The 15,524-nt window shown below is 44.7% G+C and overlaps 1 protein-coding gene across 5 annotated transcripts in view; it reads right to left on the minus strand.

The window, feature by feature from the left end:
- Positions 1-4: 4 nt before the first annotated feature.
- TAOK1 (TAO kinase 1) overlaps positions 5-15,524 on the minus strand; it is a 68,537-nt gene continuing 53,017 nt past the window's right edge. For all 5 annotated transcript variants that reach the window (XM_075168645.1, XM_075168646.1, XM_075168642.1 and 2 more), the window contains 6 exons: positions 14,634-14,762; positions 12,798-13,001; positions 12,047-12,286; positions 8,163-8,375; positions 6,890-7,072; positions 5-3,033 (listed from right to left, as the gene is read on the minus strand). In XM_075168645.1, coding sequence (XP_075024746.1) covers positions 2,572-3,033; positions 6,890-7,072; positions 8,163-8,375; positions 12,047-12,286; positions 12,798-13,001; positions 14,634-14,762 — 1,431 coding nt within the window. In that variant the 3' untranslated portion in view covers positions 5-2,571. The remainder of the gene's footprint in view (positions 3,034-6,889; positions 7,073-8,162; positions 8,376-12,046; positions 12,287-12,797; positions 13,002-14,633; positions 14,763-15,524) is intronic.

The raw sequence follows: 15,524 nt of genomic DNA on the forward strand, positions 1-15,524 counted from the left end.
TGAATCAGTTTTTGCAAACTATTTTAATTAAAATATTAACTTGTTGGAATAGTCCAGGTCTGCACATGGTATACATGTAAAAATGGTTACTACACAGTTCTTTTTGAATACAAAAAAGCCAATATGGGATAGCCACCATTTGGATTCAGCATTCAGTCATGCTTGACATTACACAAAGAGATGGGTTGAGAGAATTCTGTTGAAGTAGCTCAATTTAAGCCAGAGACTTTGACCAAATTCAAACCATAACAGAAGCAAAAGAATGAACCCACTGAACTTGCAGGTATAGCCTGTCCCCGCTGTCACTGCTGCTGTTCGTGATAGAGGAGCTGAACTTCAAAACGCTGTGTTAGCACCATGCTCTGGGCACACCCTCCGCTCTCACATGGTAAAACCCATACAATTTTGGCCTTTCATTTCATTTTTGTCTTTCTTTCTAAACCCAGGAAAATACAGGTACCCTTCCTAAATCAGTTTCGCTGCATTTCAACAACACTGCAATGCAAAAGAATGACCCCAAAACATCCAATTCCACATAAAAACATAGCAGAGGAAAGGACAGGACAATTCACGGTCACCACTTGCCCCCGGGGGGGCAACCACAGTCACCTCCATGGGACGACCACCTCATCCCAGGCTTCCGTCAACTGTTAGTACCACAAAGCTCCTCACTAAGGGGCTGCTCAAACATATTTTGGTAGAGTTTCCATCTTCGATTAGAGTGATGCGCTACGTCAAGATGCTAGAAATCCCAGTTGGATTCACCGGACACTGGCAGAGAGTTAAGGATTGGGAGTGGATGTTAATTTAGCTAACGAAAGAACATCGCCCTGTTGAGAGTACTGAACAGCAGCGAGACACTAGAGTATTTACTATATAAATATGTCACATGGACAAACACATTCGGAAAACCTTGCTTTTGAGCCCTATAAAACATATTAAAGGCAAATCCTAGAGTTAGCAGCTAGTGTTTTCTTCAAGATGATTAGTGTGCAAGGAAAAACATTTACAAAGAACCCTGGCTGGTCAGTCCCCAAGACGGAAATCTTTGCCTCAAGTCAAACTTCATCTACCTGCTCTTTCCCTAGCCCCAGTGCTGGCTGACCCAGACCGCCCCGGCACTGGCACAAGAGCATGGGGGCACCTCCAGTTCCCAGCACTAAGGGATGACACAATGCCACAAAGTCATTCGGTTAATTAGACTCCCTGACCCCTTTATCACCGTATGGATTTCACAACCTCCTTTGCTTCCTTTCAGTAGTACAGCAGCTCCAACGAGCCTCTGGAAGTAGTGCCTTCTCGCATGGTGTGACATGCTGCCAAAATATCACAGCATCTCAAGGGACTGTAAAAGTTGTGAAGTATTGCAGCAACGAAAATAATAAAAAGGAGCCTCACATGCAGCAAAATCTACAGTGGTGATGTGGGTTAGTCATCAGCTGGGAAAGAGTCATTGGCTCAGCTCCTCCTGGTACACTGTGGCAACTAAACATTTAAACAGTTGGCTACACTCTACATGTAAACAGGAAATTGCAACAAGCCAAAAAGGTAATAAATTGGTGGATGTAGTGTAATAATGAAAAACCCAATCAATGGCATTTTGTGACTATGGCATCCTTCAAAATACCTCTGGCGTTTGAGACTGATTGGCTGAAAGTCTAAACATTTCTGAATGGAGCAAAAAGGACTAAGCTGGGCTCCAATAATTATTCTGATGCTTAGCTAAAATGAGATGTCACAGTATTAGCTGTACAAGTGCATTACGCTCCTCTGCCCAACCTCGTCTGAGCTACCAGCAGCACAGTCAGGGAGTGCCAAAGCAGGAATACAATTTTGAACATTTCTAGCCTGTTCCCTCCAGACAGGTTTACCTACACACTTCTCGGGAAGCTGACCAGTGCCTTCTGAGAGAACTTCACTTCTTACAAGACACGGAGCGGGCACTTGGGTAGAAGGGCCCCGCTGAGCCCTGGTGTCTCTTGGCCTCTCTTCTCACCCTTCTTCCTCACCTACAAGTCTTTGAAAATGCCTCTTGGCAGAGGCAATACCCTAGAAATGTATCCAATTTAATGACAAATAAAAATGGAACAGAAGATCCAGCTGTTCCTCCCCTGGATGTTGGTTCAAAGGCAGCTTGCCTGGTTTTTGCAGGGTGGCAGTTCGAAATTTATGGACATGGGAGGAGGTCTCCATTCTCCCTCAGACTTCCTATGGATGGCGTGACGAGGGCAGTCTGAGGCCCTTCTGTCCTGTCAGTGTGACAACCACCAGCCAACTCTTCTGCCTAATTGCATATATTTCTCAGACGCCCTCCCAAGACCCCTCCGAAAAGTAAAAAACAAAAAAAAAAAAACCAAAAAACCACCCCCCCCAAACCCTGCAGCCAAATACTATGACATCCCAGTTAGTAAACACAAAACGTAATGCTTTACAAAATGAATACAATATTCCATGTGCACCCAGCTTCCACACGTCAGCACCGCACTGAGGAGGCTGCTGGGCTGGTGTCTGTAGGCAGTTTCTGTTGGCAGACAGCTCCAGTGGAATTGCCACCCTCAGTTATTGTTTAAGTTATGTATAAGACATGTGTGAACCATTGGATATTTGTGAAGTAACACTTGTGCTCCTGCTCATGCCCTGTTCCGTCCGTCCCCCAGAAGCTGTCCGCCTCAGAGCCTGGGGGCTGTTGCGGACCCCTATAGCACTACTTCGAGGTACCCCCTGCATGGGCCCCGAGGGGTGACCCCATGGCTGGGGTCCACCTTGCATTGGATGGCCCCAAGCTTGTGGTGGGCCACCCATGGGATGACCCCAGTGAGGTCCTGCACCCCCAGTAGGATTGTGGGACCAGCCAGAAGCTCCCGGGTAGCTGTGGCTGAACGCCTCGGGGGAGAGATTAGAAAGAACCATATTACTAAAACCTAGCCTCATGCTTTCTGAGTCAAAGGCTTCAATCTCGCGAGCTTGACGCTCCAGCAGGCTTCGTATCCGTTCGGTACGCTCGTTCTGCAATGCCAGCATCTCCTCCTCAATCTAGGAAGGAAAAAAGAAGAGACAGTCTGTAGCAGCAGGACTCCTTTACAGGCATGGCCTCAACTCTCTGAAGGACTTGTAACAGCAAGCTAACAAGGAACCTTCTCCCCATGTTTCTACGTGAGACTGGATCTAGATCAGATGTCCACTGACACACAATCTGTTCCGAACGCAAAAAGGCAAGTCCCATAGACCTGCATGTGCCAAAGCACGGTGAACACCAGTTGGAGAGTCTTGGTCCCTGTTCCCTGGTGATTACAGACGTTTTAGAGATGCAAAGTCAAAATTTGGAGTGATACTAACAGCTTGACATAGGTTAAGCTTTTAAGATGCAGCAAAGTCTACAGCTTCCATAAAAGCCTACTGGGAAAGCACCTTCAGCTACAGCCAAGCACAGCGCCTATACAGTCAAATACCTGCCAACACAGCTTAATGTGACCTTCACTGTTCGTAGCTGAATCTGATGATGACGACTGCTATTTTTCTCTGGATTCAATGTACAAGCCCACATTCAGTTCCTTCTCCAATGCTCACGGGCCAAATTTTCTTAGCTCATGTTTATCACCTCCTATCTACCCCTTTCCTAAATTGGTTTCTCATGTTTCATTACCCTGATACTTTCTCCAGGGTGTGTGGCTGAAAAAAGCAGGCAGTGATGAATTGTGTGGCAGATTATTAGCTAGATGATATGCAAGCTGGCAACTCCAATTTCTTCCCCGTAACGCTGTTCCAAATCGGTTTCCAATGGTACTTTGGTAGGGGCACTGGGATCAGCTCTCTAAGTACAGAAAACATGGGGCTACGGACTCCTGACACCCATCAGACAGGGATGAAAGCCTTTTGTATTGAAATCTTCGCAGTCAGGTGGAGAACCAAAGAATCACTCCATTATCTTCTTGCCAGCACTGAAAAAGCTACTTTTGGCTTCGGTGAAAAAGGCCAAATGGGTAAAAAGCAGCAGCCAAGACTTTTAGCAGAGCTCACTGGCATCTCCCCTGCTGTCAGCAGCAAGGTGGCCAAGAGGTGTTATCTTGGTCTGTGCTGAAGGTACTGGGCAGAGCTTGTACTTGTAAGCACTCTCTTGCCTTAGTCAGGGAATATGCAAAGTGATTTCATCTGGAATTTAGGAAACAATCTGCTCCAGCGTGAGTCATCTCCTGAGCCATTTGGGGCTTTCAGAAACTGCTTTATCCACTTGCCTGTTTCTTAAGTGCTAGCTGAGTGACACTGACTCTCTCCATAGAGCAGCCTCGCTCACTCCTGTTGAAAGCCACACAGTGGTCAGCTGCCTTGGAAAAGGGAGAAGAGGAAGAAGATGCCTTCTCTAACGTTAGCTCTTTAAAATGCTCCACTTGTTTTTTCCAGTCCTGCTATCTAAGCAGAATCCTCCTCTTCCTTTTCAAAACTACAGTGTCTTCAGCATGTCCAGCTGTTCAGTTTTCAGCTTTGTGACAGCGTAACACACAGGACTTAGGTATGCCTTTCTGTGAAGTTCAGTTGCACTAACGCACCGCATTAAAATGACATCACTTAGAAACGACCTCAGGTTGCAGGACTCTGAAGATGAGGTGTCTGAGGCATGGGGGAAGGAAATGAGTAAATCTGAAGTCTTTTAAAGACACTCTTGGGACATGCTCGTTACTGGTGCAACACAAACAACACAGCATCAGGGTATAGCTTGTACAGCGCCTCAGTCACTGGCACTTAAAGGCTGTGCACTGATGGGGCTGGCTACTCCCTCCTTAGCCTAAGCCAGACATGTATGCTCTGGTGAGTTACTATGGCGATGGACACCATCAAAAATAAAGAGCACTGTGCTGAGAAGGACGCAGAAGCCTATGCACACCCTAACTTCTGGAATCTGCTTTATTATTGAACATCAGGGACTGATTTTGCCACAGGCTACATATGTATTTGTGAATATAAATTCAGACATTTATCTTGCTCACATACCTGCCCTTTCTCTGGCTGCCATTTCAGTTAGCACATGCAAACCAACACCAGGTGACATCGCTGAGCGACCCACACCAGAACACTCACAACTCTTAATTCTTACAAAAACAGAACAACACCCTTCCCCCCAAAGAATACCCTTGCAAAAGGAGGATGCATCTTTCTTTGCACCCGCATGTTTTCCCTTGAGCTGCCACTAAGTGACTGTAATCCCAGCAAGAAACAGAGTCTCATCGCTGGTCCAGGACTTTGTGAGTTTGCAATGCACTAGCACTGCATGTATTGCTAAATAAAGGCTCCCACCTATGGAAACTGAAGGACCATCCAATCTTTTGCTATTCTAATGCAGCAGTCACATAGGGACACACAGGGCACACAAACACACACCGGAAGATTATGCTAGGTCTTAATTTTTTCTTTTTTTTTTTCTACGATGTAGTATCGCTAAGCTTCCCATCACCGTTACTGATGCCAAATGCTTTGCACGGGCTTTCTATGCACAGAGATTTCACTCCTGGTCCACAATGAAGGACTTATGTTAATATTGGTTGATGTGTGTTTCCTTAAGTCGCTGGCCTCACTTCAACTTTTAACATAACGCTATGTGCAATGCAGTATACGCTGCTCCCACAGACAAGGAGCAATGACCAGCAGCAGGCTCGCTGTGGCACACTTCTTCCCAGAGCTCTCGTCAGATCATGCCGCCAGAGGGCAATGCACACCCAGCATAAATATATACTCAAACGCAGGGCTGTGTTGGGAGCTGTCCTCTTCTGGATGGGAGCAAAATAACTAGCGATGGGGTCTAAAGACAGCTATTGCACATGTGAGCGCCACACGAGAACTCTGGTTTCACAAATTCAGTTACTTCCAGAGATTCAAGTCTACTTGCAGGAGACCAAGGCACAATAGGACTGCACGTCTTCTCGGAGATGCTTCCTCGGCTGACCGTGAGGTGGAGCAGTTTTATTCTGACAAGGGCCCTCTATCAGCCCAGCATCAATCTGTTAGCCTCTGGGAGAAGTTAAGTGTGAAGAACCTTGAGGCCACAGAGTAATTGCCCTAATTTAATAACCGCCAATCAGCAAAGTTGGGAACTGTTGCGTGAATGGCGATGGCTGGCACTCACAGGGCAAATCAAAGGGGAAAAATTTGCAGGAGGAAGGCTGATTATGTATTTCCTTTCACTGACTGGTGCATTACCCTTCCGCTGGTTTGTTCTATATACACCGCATCTCTATATACACCGCATGTCTGGCACTGCATAGAAAAGCATACTTCAACAAGGAGCACCTTAATACACATAGCCAATTGCAAGCTGAAATCTAGGGAGCAGCAGGTCACCCATGCCTGTGGGTCTGGCTACTTCAGTTTGCTTAGGGAACAAGCATACTTTCATAGGGAAACTGCAGCCTGGTCTCCAGACTGACAAATGGAGCAGATCTGCAGTAAAATAATATTACCATAAAACACAGGGCCTTAAACACATTTTATGCTCCCCCTCCCCCCCCAAGATACCTACTACTGATACTATGCAAATTCCAAAAGCCCCCTGCAGCTTTAAGTTGTTATTGTCTGTCCTCTAATGAGCTGGGAAGCTAATCTGCAGCTCAGAGACAGAAAGAACAGTTCACTTTCCCTTCTGCCCAGAGAGGCACGGCTCCTTCTGGCATGCTTCAAGCAGCTCTATCCTAGCCAGAAGCTGCTCACATAGGACGGCTGAGCTGGCAGAAAGTTTAGCCTATATGTCACTGAGCTATCATCCCAGAGAGGCAAATACCCAAATGATCTGTGTTACTATATACAGCAAGGTAAAAGCAATTTCTCTCTCTATTGATAAGTACAGTGCAATTTAAGATCTGAAATATGGAGCGTGCTAATGATGCTCGCCTGCCCATTTTACCTTCTGCTCAAGGAGGGCCCGACGCAGGGATACCCTCTGTTCAAGATCACGCAGCTCCCGATCATGCTGGGCTTCTGCCTGCATCTTGATTTTACTCTGATATGCATTCAGCAGCTCCAATTCTTGCTGCAGCTGCATCTTCAAAACCTGGCACTCTGCTTCCTGTGCTTCATCCAAACGCAGCTGGGAAAGACAGACAATAGAGACATTTCACTATGGGGTAACCACTCATGACACTCCGGGGGAGGACTGCGAGGAGGGGAAAAGAATGGGATGGGACTTTGTTTTCTTAGCAATACAATTGGTCTCTATTGTACTTCGTTTCACCGAACAGAGGACCTATAGTGACTAAGACTGGTGACAGTGAGCCCACAGCGCTGATGCAAGTGATGCTGATGAGCAGTGGCGCCTCAGGAACCACGATCCATACTGCAGAGACCAGACTGCTGGAGGTGCTAACATCCACAGCCCTCCTTTTGCTAGAGGCAAAGAGAAGATGTCTTGCTCTGTTCAACTGGATTAACCAACTACCTGTACGCAGGAGACTTAAGTCCATATCCCTGCCAATGCAGAACTTCGGGTGAAAGAATATAATGACATAAATCTAAAAGCAGCATGATATGAACTTTTAACCTTCCCATACACAAATTAAGCCAGCTACTCTGCCTCACAGTGTCAAATTTGTACAGAGTGATGTGAGCAGGATGCAATATGCAAGAAGTGCAAAGAAAAGTGCACATTCAGTTATAGCAAGGACTCGAAACATTGCCCATGTGGTCATTCCTTAAAGAAGGAATCTCTTAAAGAAGGAATCACAGAACTTTCACAACACTTAACATTATTTCACGTTTACAGTCAAAACTCTGGACTCCTCCATGACTCAATGAGCATCTTCCACCAGTGGGACATGCTTTGGCTGGTATTATTGACGAATCAAAACCTAAATGACTTAAGACAGCAAGCTGCATATTACTTAACGATGCTCTAACAGAGACGTTTATGTTGTCAAACTTCATGCAAAAGCAGTCCTCTGGCCACACAGATGCATCGCTTTGCATCTCTGCAACAGCAGCTTCAACTTCAACATGCCTGAAGGGGGTAATACCTCTTCCCTCCGCGTTTGAATGCTGCTTTTTAAATACAGAGGAGTGACTGTGCCAGGTATGGTGCATGTAGCAGGGAAGCAGATAGCCTGCTGTCAGGATACAGACTGGCTAAAATGCAAACATCCCTATTTGGCTGAGGAACCCTGGGTCCCTCGGAGGCGACTCACAGCTTGTGTAGAGAGCATTTCATTAATGCTGTGATCATACTGCTCAGCCAGGATAGCCAGCTTCCGGGTCTGCTCCTCCTTGAGCCGTTTGAGGACAGCTTTATGTTCACTCTTTGGCGTGGTCTCCAGCAGATGGTTTCTCAGTGCTTTGTACTGTCTGGTTTGGATCTTGCATGTATCCTGAAACTGCTTCTTTATCTGTAGTTCTTTTGACTGGAAAGATGGAGGGGACACAAACAAAGAAAAAAACAGCATGTTTCAAATGGGAGAAATATCCATTCAAATGGATATTTAGGATTACATTAAGGATATGAGTTCAAGAATCCACAAATGTGTATTAACATCTACAGTGCAAGGAGGGAAGCAAAATACACAAGAGGCAACGACTATTGCTGCAGCTGCTTTGACACTGCTACTGTGCGAAACAATTACAATACAGACACTTTTATAACAAAGCTCCAGCCTAAATACAGCTGTCTCCGCACAAAGAGCCTCACATTTGCCACTGGACTGGATCCAGTCCTGGGTGTTGCTTTTCAAGAAAAGTTCTTGAGGGACAGGACTAATATTTATTAGCACCAAAAGCCATACTTACACATGACTGTGCTTGTATGGCACATATATATGAACAGCACTTAACGTTATGAAAAGAAGCAGATCTGGTGCATGGGAAGGTACAGGGAAAAAGAGCAACACTTTTTCCATTGAGAGTTTGATGAAGATAAGATGAATTATAACCCTTGATATTACGAGCCTGGTTTTCATAAAGATACTCAAAAAATGGCTGGGAAAGATTACACGCTTGAAGATGTACGCCACAAGCAACATTAGCATTGTGCTAGTCTAGCAAACAAAACAATTCCCCGGTCCCAATGGAGGCTTACTGGAGATTGAGTTTTCCCTTTGCACTTCGCTAGCATCTCTGTATTGTTTAGAGGCACAACTTCATGATTGCACATAGGGCTGGGAGACATCAATCCTGGAAAAGGTATCTGGATCTGATTTTGCTGTAGGACCTTGAGGAAATTAATTATTTTTTTTCTTTCACCTGCCCCTAGAGCGGCTTGTAAGGGTTAACATCTGCTAAGTGTTTTAAGACCCTGAAAAGGAGGGTGTTCTGGAGTTCCCTGTATCTTTCTACAGGAGGGCTGGCAGGGATACTTCTAACTAAGCAAAACCCAGAAGTGATGAGCGATGGTGGTTAACTGACAGATAGTCAAGTTTGCCATGGTAAGAAAAACCCCCACATCAGGGCAGTCAGTATACACCCTGGGCCATTCCCACTGTCAGCCACCATGGTCAAATCCTGAAGCACTGGGGGCAGGAACAGAGCATAGATTCCTGTCCCTTGAATAAGCTGGAGGAGCTCTGGGATCTGAACCAGCAAGGCAGATATATCTATGTGCATGTCTCCCGTCAGCTCCTCCACTGCCTGCTCCTGGCACTAACTCAAGGCTCAGCAGGGTAGGTGATAAGCACAGCACTTGTAGCTACCTAGAAAGATGCAGTGGGATCAGACAATACATCCAGCCCAATTTAGACATCAGCATGCTTTGCTGCATACACCAACAATTCCACTTTGCTAATCTGATGCAGAAAACAGGACAAAGTTGGGTTTCATTCAAACCAAAACATATCACAGTGAGGAACATATCGCTTTTACCCTTTCTAAATTCATAGGAAGTTATTTCCCTCCAGGAAACCTTTAAGGTTGTTTCTCCCTACCCCTAAGGGAAGTGTCAGCAGGTTACACATTCCCATCAGGGGCATGGTCACAGCAAAACACTAGCAATCTATTTTGTCCTCACTTTCTGTGAAGTCTCACTTGGACACTCGACTCTGTTTACAGGCTTCCAATCCAAAGGCTTTAACAACAGGAAACAGAAGGGAGGGGTAAGATTTCCAGTCAGACTTCTGACAAGATCATTTTGACCTAGTATTGTGAAATACCAGCAAGAGGGTATTTGCATCACAATTAGCACACTCGAAATAATAACAGAGCAGTTTTCACTGAAGGGTGAATTCTAGTTATCAGTCCTTCTGGTGCTGTAATAGCAGCAACAGACACTGACCGTTAGAAGTCTGCTCTCAGGACAAAGGACCTCACTAAATAACAAAGGGAAAGCCTGAAACACGTGCCCTCGAGGGAAAATGTTGCTGAGGAGAGAAACTGAACAAATAATCAAATTATCTAGTCAAATAAGAATATTTGTCTGCATTAGTCAGAAGCAAGAGAAGAGTTAATACTAGGGAACAGTCTCGATAAATGGGGGATTGTACTACAAACCAAACAGTTGTCCAGCAAGCTGCATTATTAGCACTGTGTGTACGCAAAGGTGCTGGATTGACAGCTCAAGCCTGAAATCCTTCGCTAATCACAGAACAGCCACGCAAAGCAAAGCGCAAGCTTTTGCATGCTCCCCGCAAAACGCTCCAGCCCTGTCCTCACTGGAAAAGAGAATGGGTTGAAGAATCTGCAGAGGTGAGAGGGCAGCCAAGCCTCTGCAGCCCAGAGAGACTGTTGATTTTGCTGTCCCGACTGCCAGCAAGGGAACGAGAACAGACGTGCTGCCCACTTGTGTTTGCACTGCATCACCTTGGGGAGGCAGGACTCATTCATGCTAATCTCAGAAGGATCAACCTAATACAGCTGCTTCAGTTTTATTCAGCTCAGAGTGCAGCGCAGCTTCCCTGTGAAGTCATCAGCTATTTATACACTATATCCTTGGAGATTCTCAATAGCGATCAGATGGTCCCTTGTTCTCACAAGCGAGGTTTTCACTATTTAATATTATTCTAATATTGACAAATCAGGTATTTATTTTTTCTTGCTGAAGTTCTATTTTCAAGTTGGTTATTTTCTCTGTAAGAAGATAACTTGCAGGTGGTGAAAACTAAGTCAGATGGGAAATATCACGAAGAGGAAAGACCTAGAACAACAAAGAAACCCCATGCTCAGTATGCCATACACTCATTTTGTTACTGGCACAGCTGAACACTGGGTGGAGAGAAGAAGTCTGCCTCCTCAAAGGAAATGTACCCGGCAGCTTTGTGAGAGGCCTTATACTCCCTTCTCAGACACTTCAGAATAAACCACTGGACTTCTCTGGATGAAGCGAAGGCTTACAAAGAAAACACTAATAGCCTCAATTACAGAGGCCCTATAGTTCTGGTCAGCCACTGCAGTTACAAGGGCAGCATGAGAAACCCATGAGAGCACAACACAGCAAAGGTCAGTGCTAGGAGCTTCCTGAGGACACTGCAGTTGGCTGGTACCTCTCTCTCTTCCCCCCCGCTTGCTAGCATACCAGCCTGAATATAAAACCAATAACAAGGTGTGCTAGCCAAGACCGACATTGTAGTTCATTTTGATGCACACAGCAACGCAAAGCTTTTTCTTTTTCTTTTTTTTTTTTTTTTTTAAATGACACTGCTTCATTACAGAAAAATAGATTTTCTTCTTGTATATAGGGGTAGAAGGGGATCAGAAAATGGTGTAGGAAGAAGAAGGGGGCAAAAAAGGGCACTGCAAAGATTAAATGCATTTTAAGCTACCACGAAAAGGAAGGCACATTGCTGAGAAAAATAGCTTTTCAAACAAAATGAGGGAATAGTGCTGCTATGGCCTGCCTACAACACACTGCAAGCCAGATCACCATTGCTATGGTTCATACATATGGTGCTTGTAGGGCTGCAGTTGCACTCTGGCAGTTACACAACTTGACAAATACGACACTTTTTAAAAAAGGCATTCATTACAGAATGAGACACCTCTTCAAAATACCTTGGACCTGCATACACTGCAAATGAGACCTGAGCTGTAGTGTACCACTTTTCCACCGCCACCAGCAGCTCGCATCCAGAGCTCCTACATCACTTAGTACCTTCAGGCTCTTGGGCTGCTGCCGGACCTCCATGACGTGCTTACGCCTCAGCTCCCGCTCCCGGCGCTTGTTGTATTCGAGCTGGTTGGTGAGCTCGGTCTGGTGCTGGAGTCTGATCAGCTCACAGCGCATCTTCTGGATGGTACTGAGATGGCGGAACTCCAGCTCCTGCATGGACTCGTGCTGACGCAGCAGCATGGCGTGCTCCAGGTCCTTCTGTGTCTGCCTTTTGTTTAACTCCTAACAGGAGGACAGAGGGAATTATTAGATTCTTTGTACTTACTTGGATTTCTGTGCACAACGTGGTATTTCACTTGTTCACAAGGGCAATTCTCTCTTTCCAAGGCATTTGAGGACAGAGCACAGAGTTTCTATATCTTTTCAGAAGCAGACAGCACCGCCACTGGTAATTTTTCCTTCCTCATTTCACTTTTCTTCTTCCTGTTCTAGACGCTCAACAGGATTCACAGTAAGCATTTTCTAGAAAGGACTGTAACTGTTGTGTCTGTTGACTTTTTGGATCTAACAATTCTCCCACAATAGAGCACTAACCTGAACGTTTGATGCCACATGATCCCCTAAACGCCATAGGGATCACCAGATGGCATTGCAAAACATATCGAACGTTTTACCAAAAAACTTCAGATGTGGTAATCAACACTTCAGTGAGATTGGAGCTGGAGGGCAGGTGCTCCTGTGAGATTCATTCCACGCAGGTGGTTCCAGGTCTCATCTCTGCTTATCCTCTTACCTCCCGAACCAGGTCCTGCTCCAGATTATGGCGGCCAAGGAGCATCCGTCTCTTAAAGCGGCGACACTCCAGCTCCAAGTACTGCCTCTGACGCCTCAGTAAATTGGCTTCTTCCTCTGCCTGGAAATGCTGGATGTTCTCCTTCTGCTTGGAGAGCCACTCCTGCTTCTCCTTCTTTGGAGTGCTCTGGTTTTCATTCAGCTCCTGATAACAGCAAGGTAATTAATTGTGGAATAGTTACATTAAGCTCCTTGGCCCTGAACAACTGGACAGACCTGCCTAATAAACTACGTTTCAGACAAAGCCATTCCACCTTGTCTTCTCATGGCCGGTATCATCCCAGCCTCTGCAAAAACGCATCATATTGCATATCTAAGGGAACGCCAGGAGACAATTCACAGTGGAGCAAATTTAACTACAACTTTTTTCTGCATGGGCCATTTTAACCCATCAAAATGCCAGTTCACATCCACAGTTTCCAGACATATATATTAGCTCAAAACATAAAAATGATGGTTTGCCACTGAAAACAAAGACACTTGGAGATCCTGCCATACTGCCTGACAAATGTTTTTACAGGCTCCCAAAGGACTGAGAGGAGAAGAAAAGCGTTGTCATCCTATCTCATTTACAAACATTGTTCATACAAAACTCCAGCCACATGAAGCACACCAGAAAATTTGTCTTGCTTGATCAGAACACATACACATTTTGTAAGTAACTCATCAAGGCAGGGCTGCTCACTGAGACTCCATAACTTACAAAAACAATATAAAGAAGTTCACAGGTGAAACGTAAAGTCAGAGTTTCCACATTTGTATTAAATTCAATATATAGCTTGAAGCACCTTCGGCAAAAGACTCTGCTTGCTTGAATTGCGTACTAGAGATGCCCATACAGTAACTAGACTTGTCGTGATACATTTCAACTGAAGTATGAGACAGAACTCCTCTGTATTTCATCAGTGTTTATTGGTGCTCTGTGATCTACTGCCCACTTAGAAAAAGATTCTATGTTATTATAAAGAGCCCACGCTACTATAGTTTTTGTTAGATCTTTCTTGGCTCTGCTGCTCTTTAGCCTTTTTTTCTCCTGGGAAATGTCTATGTTTGGGAATATTCCCCTTTGGAGCAAGTTCCAGAGTTGCGTCACACAAGTTGATGGTTGAGCACTAAATGGTTCTTTCAAAAAAATTATTTATAGTGCTTACGGTTTCAGCCACTCCACAAAAAGAATCAGGAAGTTTGATTCTACAGTTTCTCTGCATTTCACAAAGGTCATGATTTTCACTACAATACAGTGATTATTAAACTATTACACGCTTTCTCCATTAAAATTAAATGGTGTTTTACAGATATTTTCATTAAAAAAAAATCTGCAGGTCATTTTTACTGCTCTGTTTTCCTGCTGCTGCTACAGAAATATCATTTAAGTGGCAAGAAACTTCACTAACTGCTGCAGTGCATGGTCAGTATCTGCAGCAACAAGGCATGAGAAAAATGCTCATGACCTTTCTTAAACTACCTTTTTTCATTCCTTAGGATTGCCAAATTGGCATGTTTCTGGCTAAAAAATAGTATTAAACAATGGACAAGTTTGTAGTTTCAGAAGATAAACGTATAGGTGCCAATATATAAATAAATCCTCTTCCTCTAAGGTCAAAGATACAAATACGAATACAGTATGTACAGAAGTCTGCTCATGAAATGCAGAACTTGCTGCAATCCAGTGAAAGATCTCTTGCATGCGGTGGCACTTTTATTTCTGAACATTCACCGCTCTCGTGCTGTATCGTACACTGTACTATATTCACGTTTCTCATTACAGATGAGTTACCTCTTTCAGCTGCTCTTTACGGAGTTTATATTCTCTCTTCTGGGACTCCAGGAAACTGTTCAATTCTTTTTTCTGTTGGGCCTGAATATGCTGTTGAAACTTCTTTTCTTCATTGGCCATCACTTTAGCCTACAGCAAATCCAGCAGCAAATCAGTTTGAGTCTCGAAGGATTACAGTTCACGTTCCATTTCAGCCCCAAGACCAAGAACTCATGGTACAGTCACCACGATACTCACCGTGACTCTGAGTAAGCGCGAGCCTCAGGAGCTTGCCCTCACCCTCTTCTCATTCCACCCCCTCATCAACGCACCCAGCAGGAGTCCTTTCTCAGTGCCTCATTTCCTCAGCCCTATTGTTCAGCTAGTCTTGTCTAACAAAGTCAACACCTTATGATAAATTATATCCTTAGCCCTCCACCGAGAGATCCAAGATGAACAAAGAATCAATAACAATCGCTGTAGGCGGCACCACTTCATTATCAATTATTTAAAAGCATAAAAACCCCCATATCCATAAGCAACTAGATGGTGAACATTTAAGCGTAGCTGGCACATTTCTCTGCAGGCTAATCTGCCTCCATAACACTTGATGGCAGTCAGTTATTGACAGCATATACATGGCAAAAGAAAGGAAAACCCTTACAGTATTTTTTCTGGGGTCAGTATACTAACATTTAGTAGAACGCACTGTGATGAAGGACATACCTTTCCTCTAGTTACATAAACCCCTTAGTGTAAGGAGGTGATGTATTAGCCTTTTTCTAATTAGCAATTTGCTTGGCTCCTGAAAACAGACATGTAAGAGACTACAATGTCATCTCTTCATCAGTGAGGGGGAGTGGACAATTCAATGTAATTAACAAATATAGACTGGTCTGCTAAACCGTAATC

This window comes from Calonectris borealis, chromosome 19 (assembly GCF_964195595.1).
Source record: "Calonectris borealis chromosome 19, bCalBor7.hap1.2, whole genome shotgun sequence".
In the NCBI taxonomy this organism is placed as follows: domain Eukaryota; kingdom Metazoa; phylum Chordata; class Aves; order Procellariiformes; family Procellariidae; genus Calonectris; species Calonectris borealis.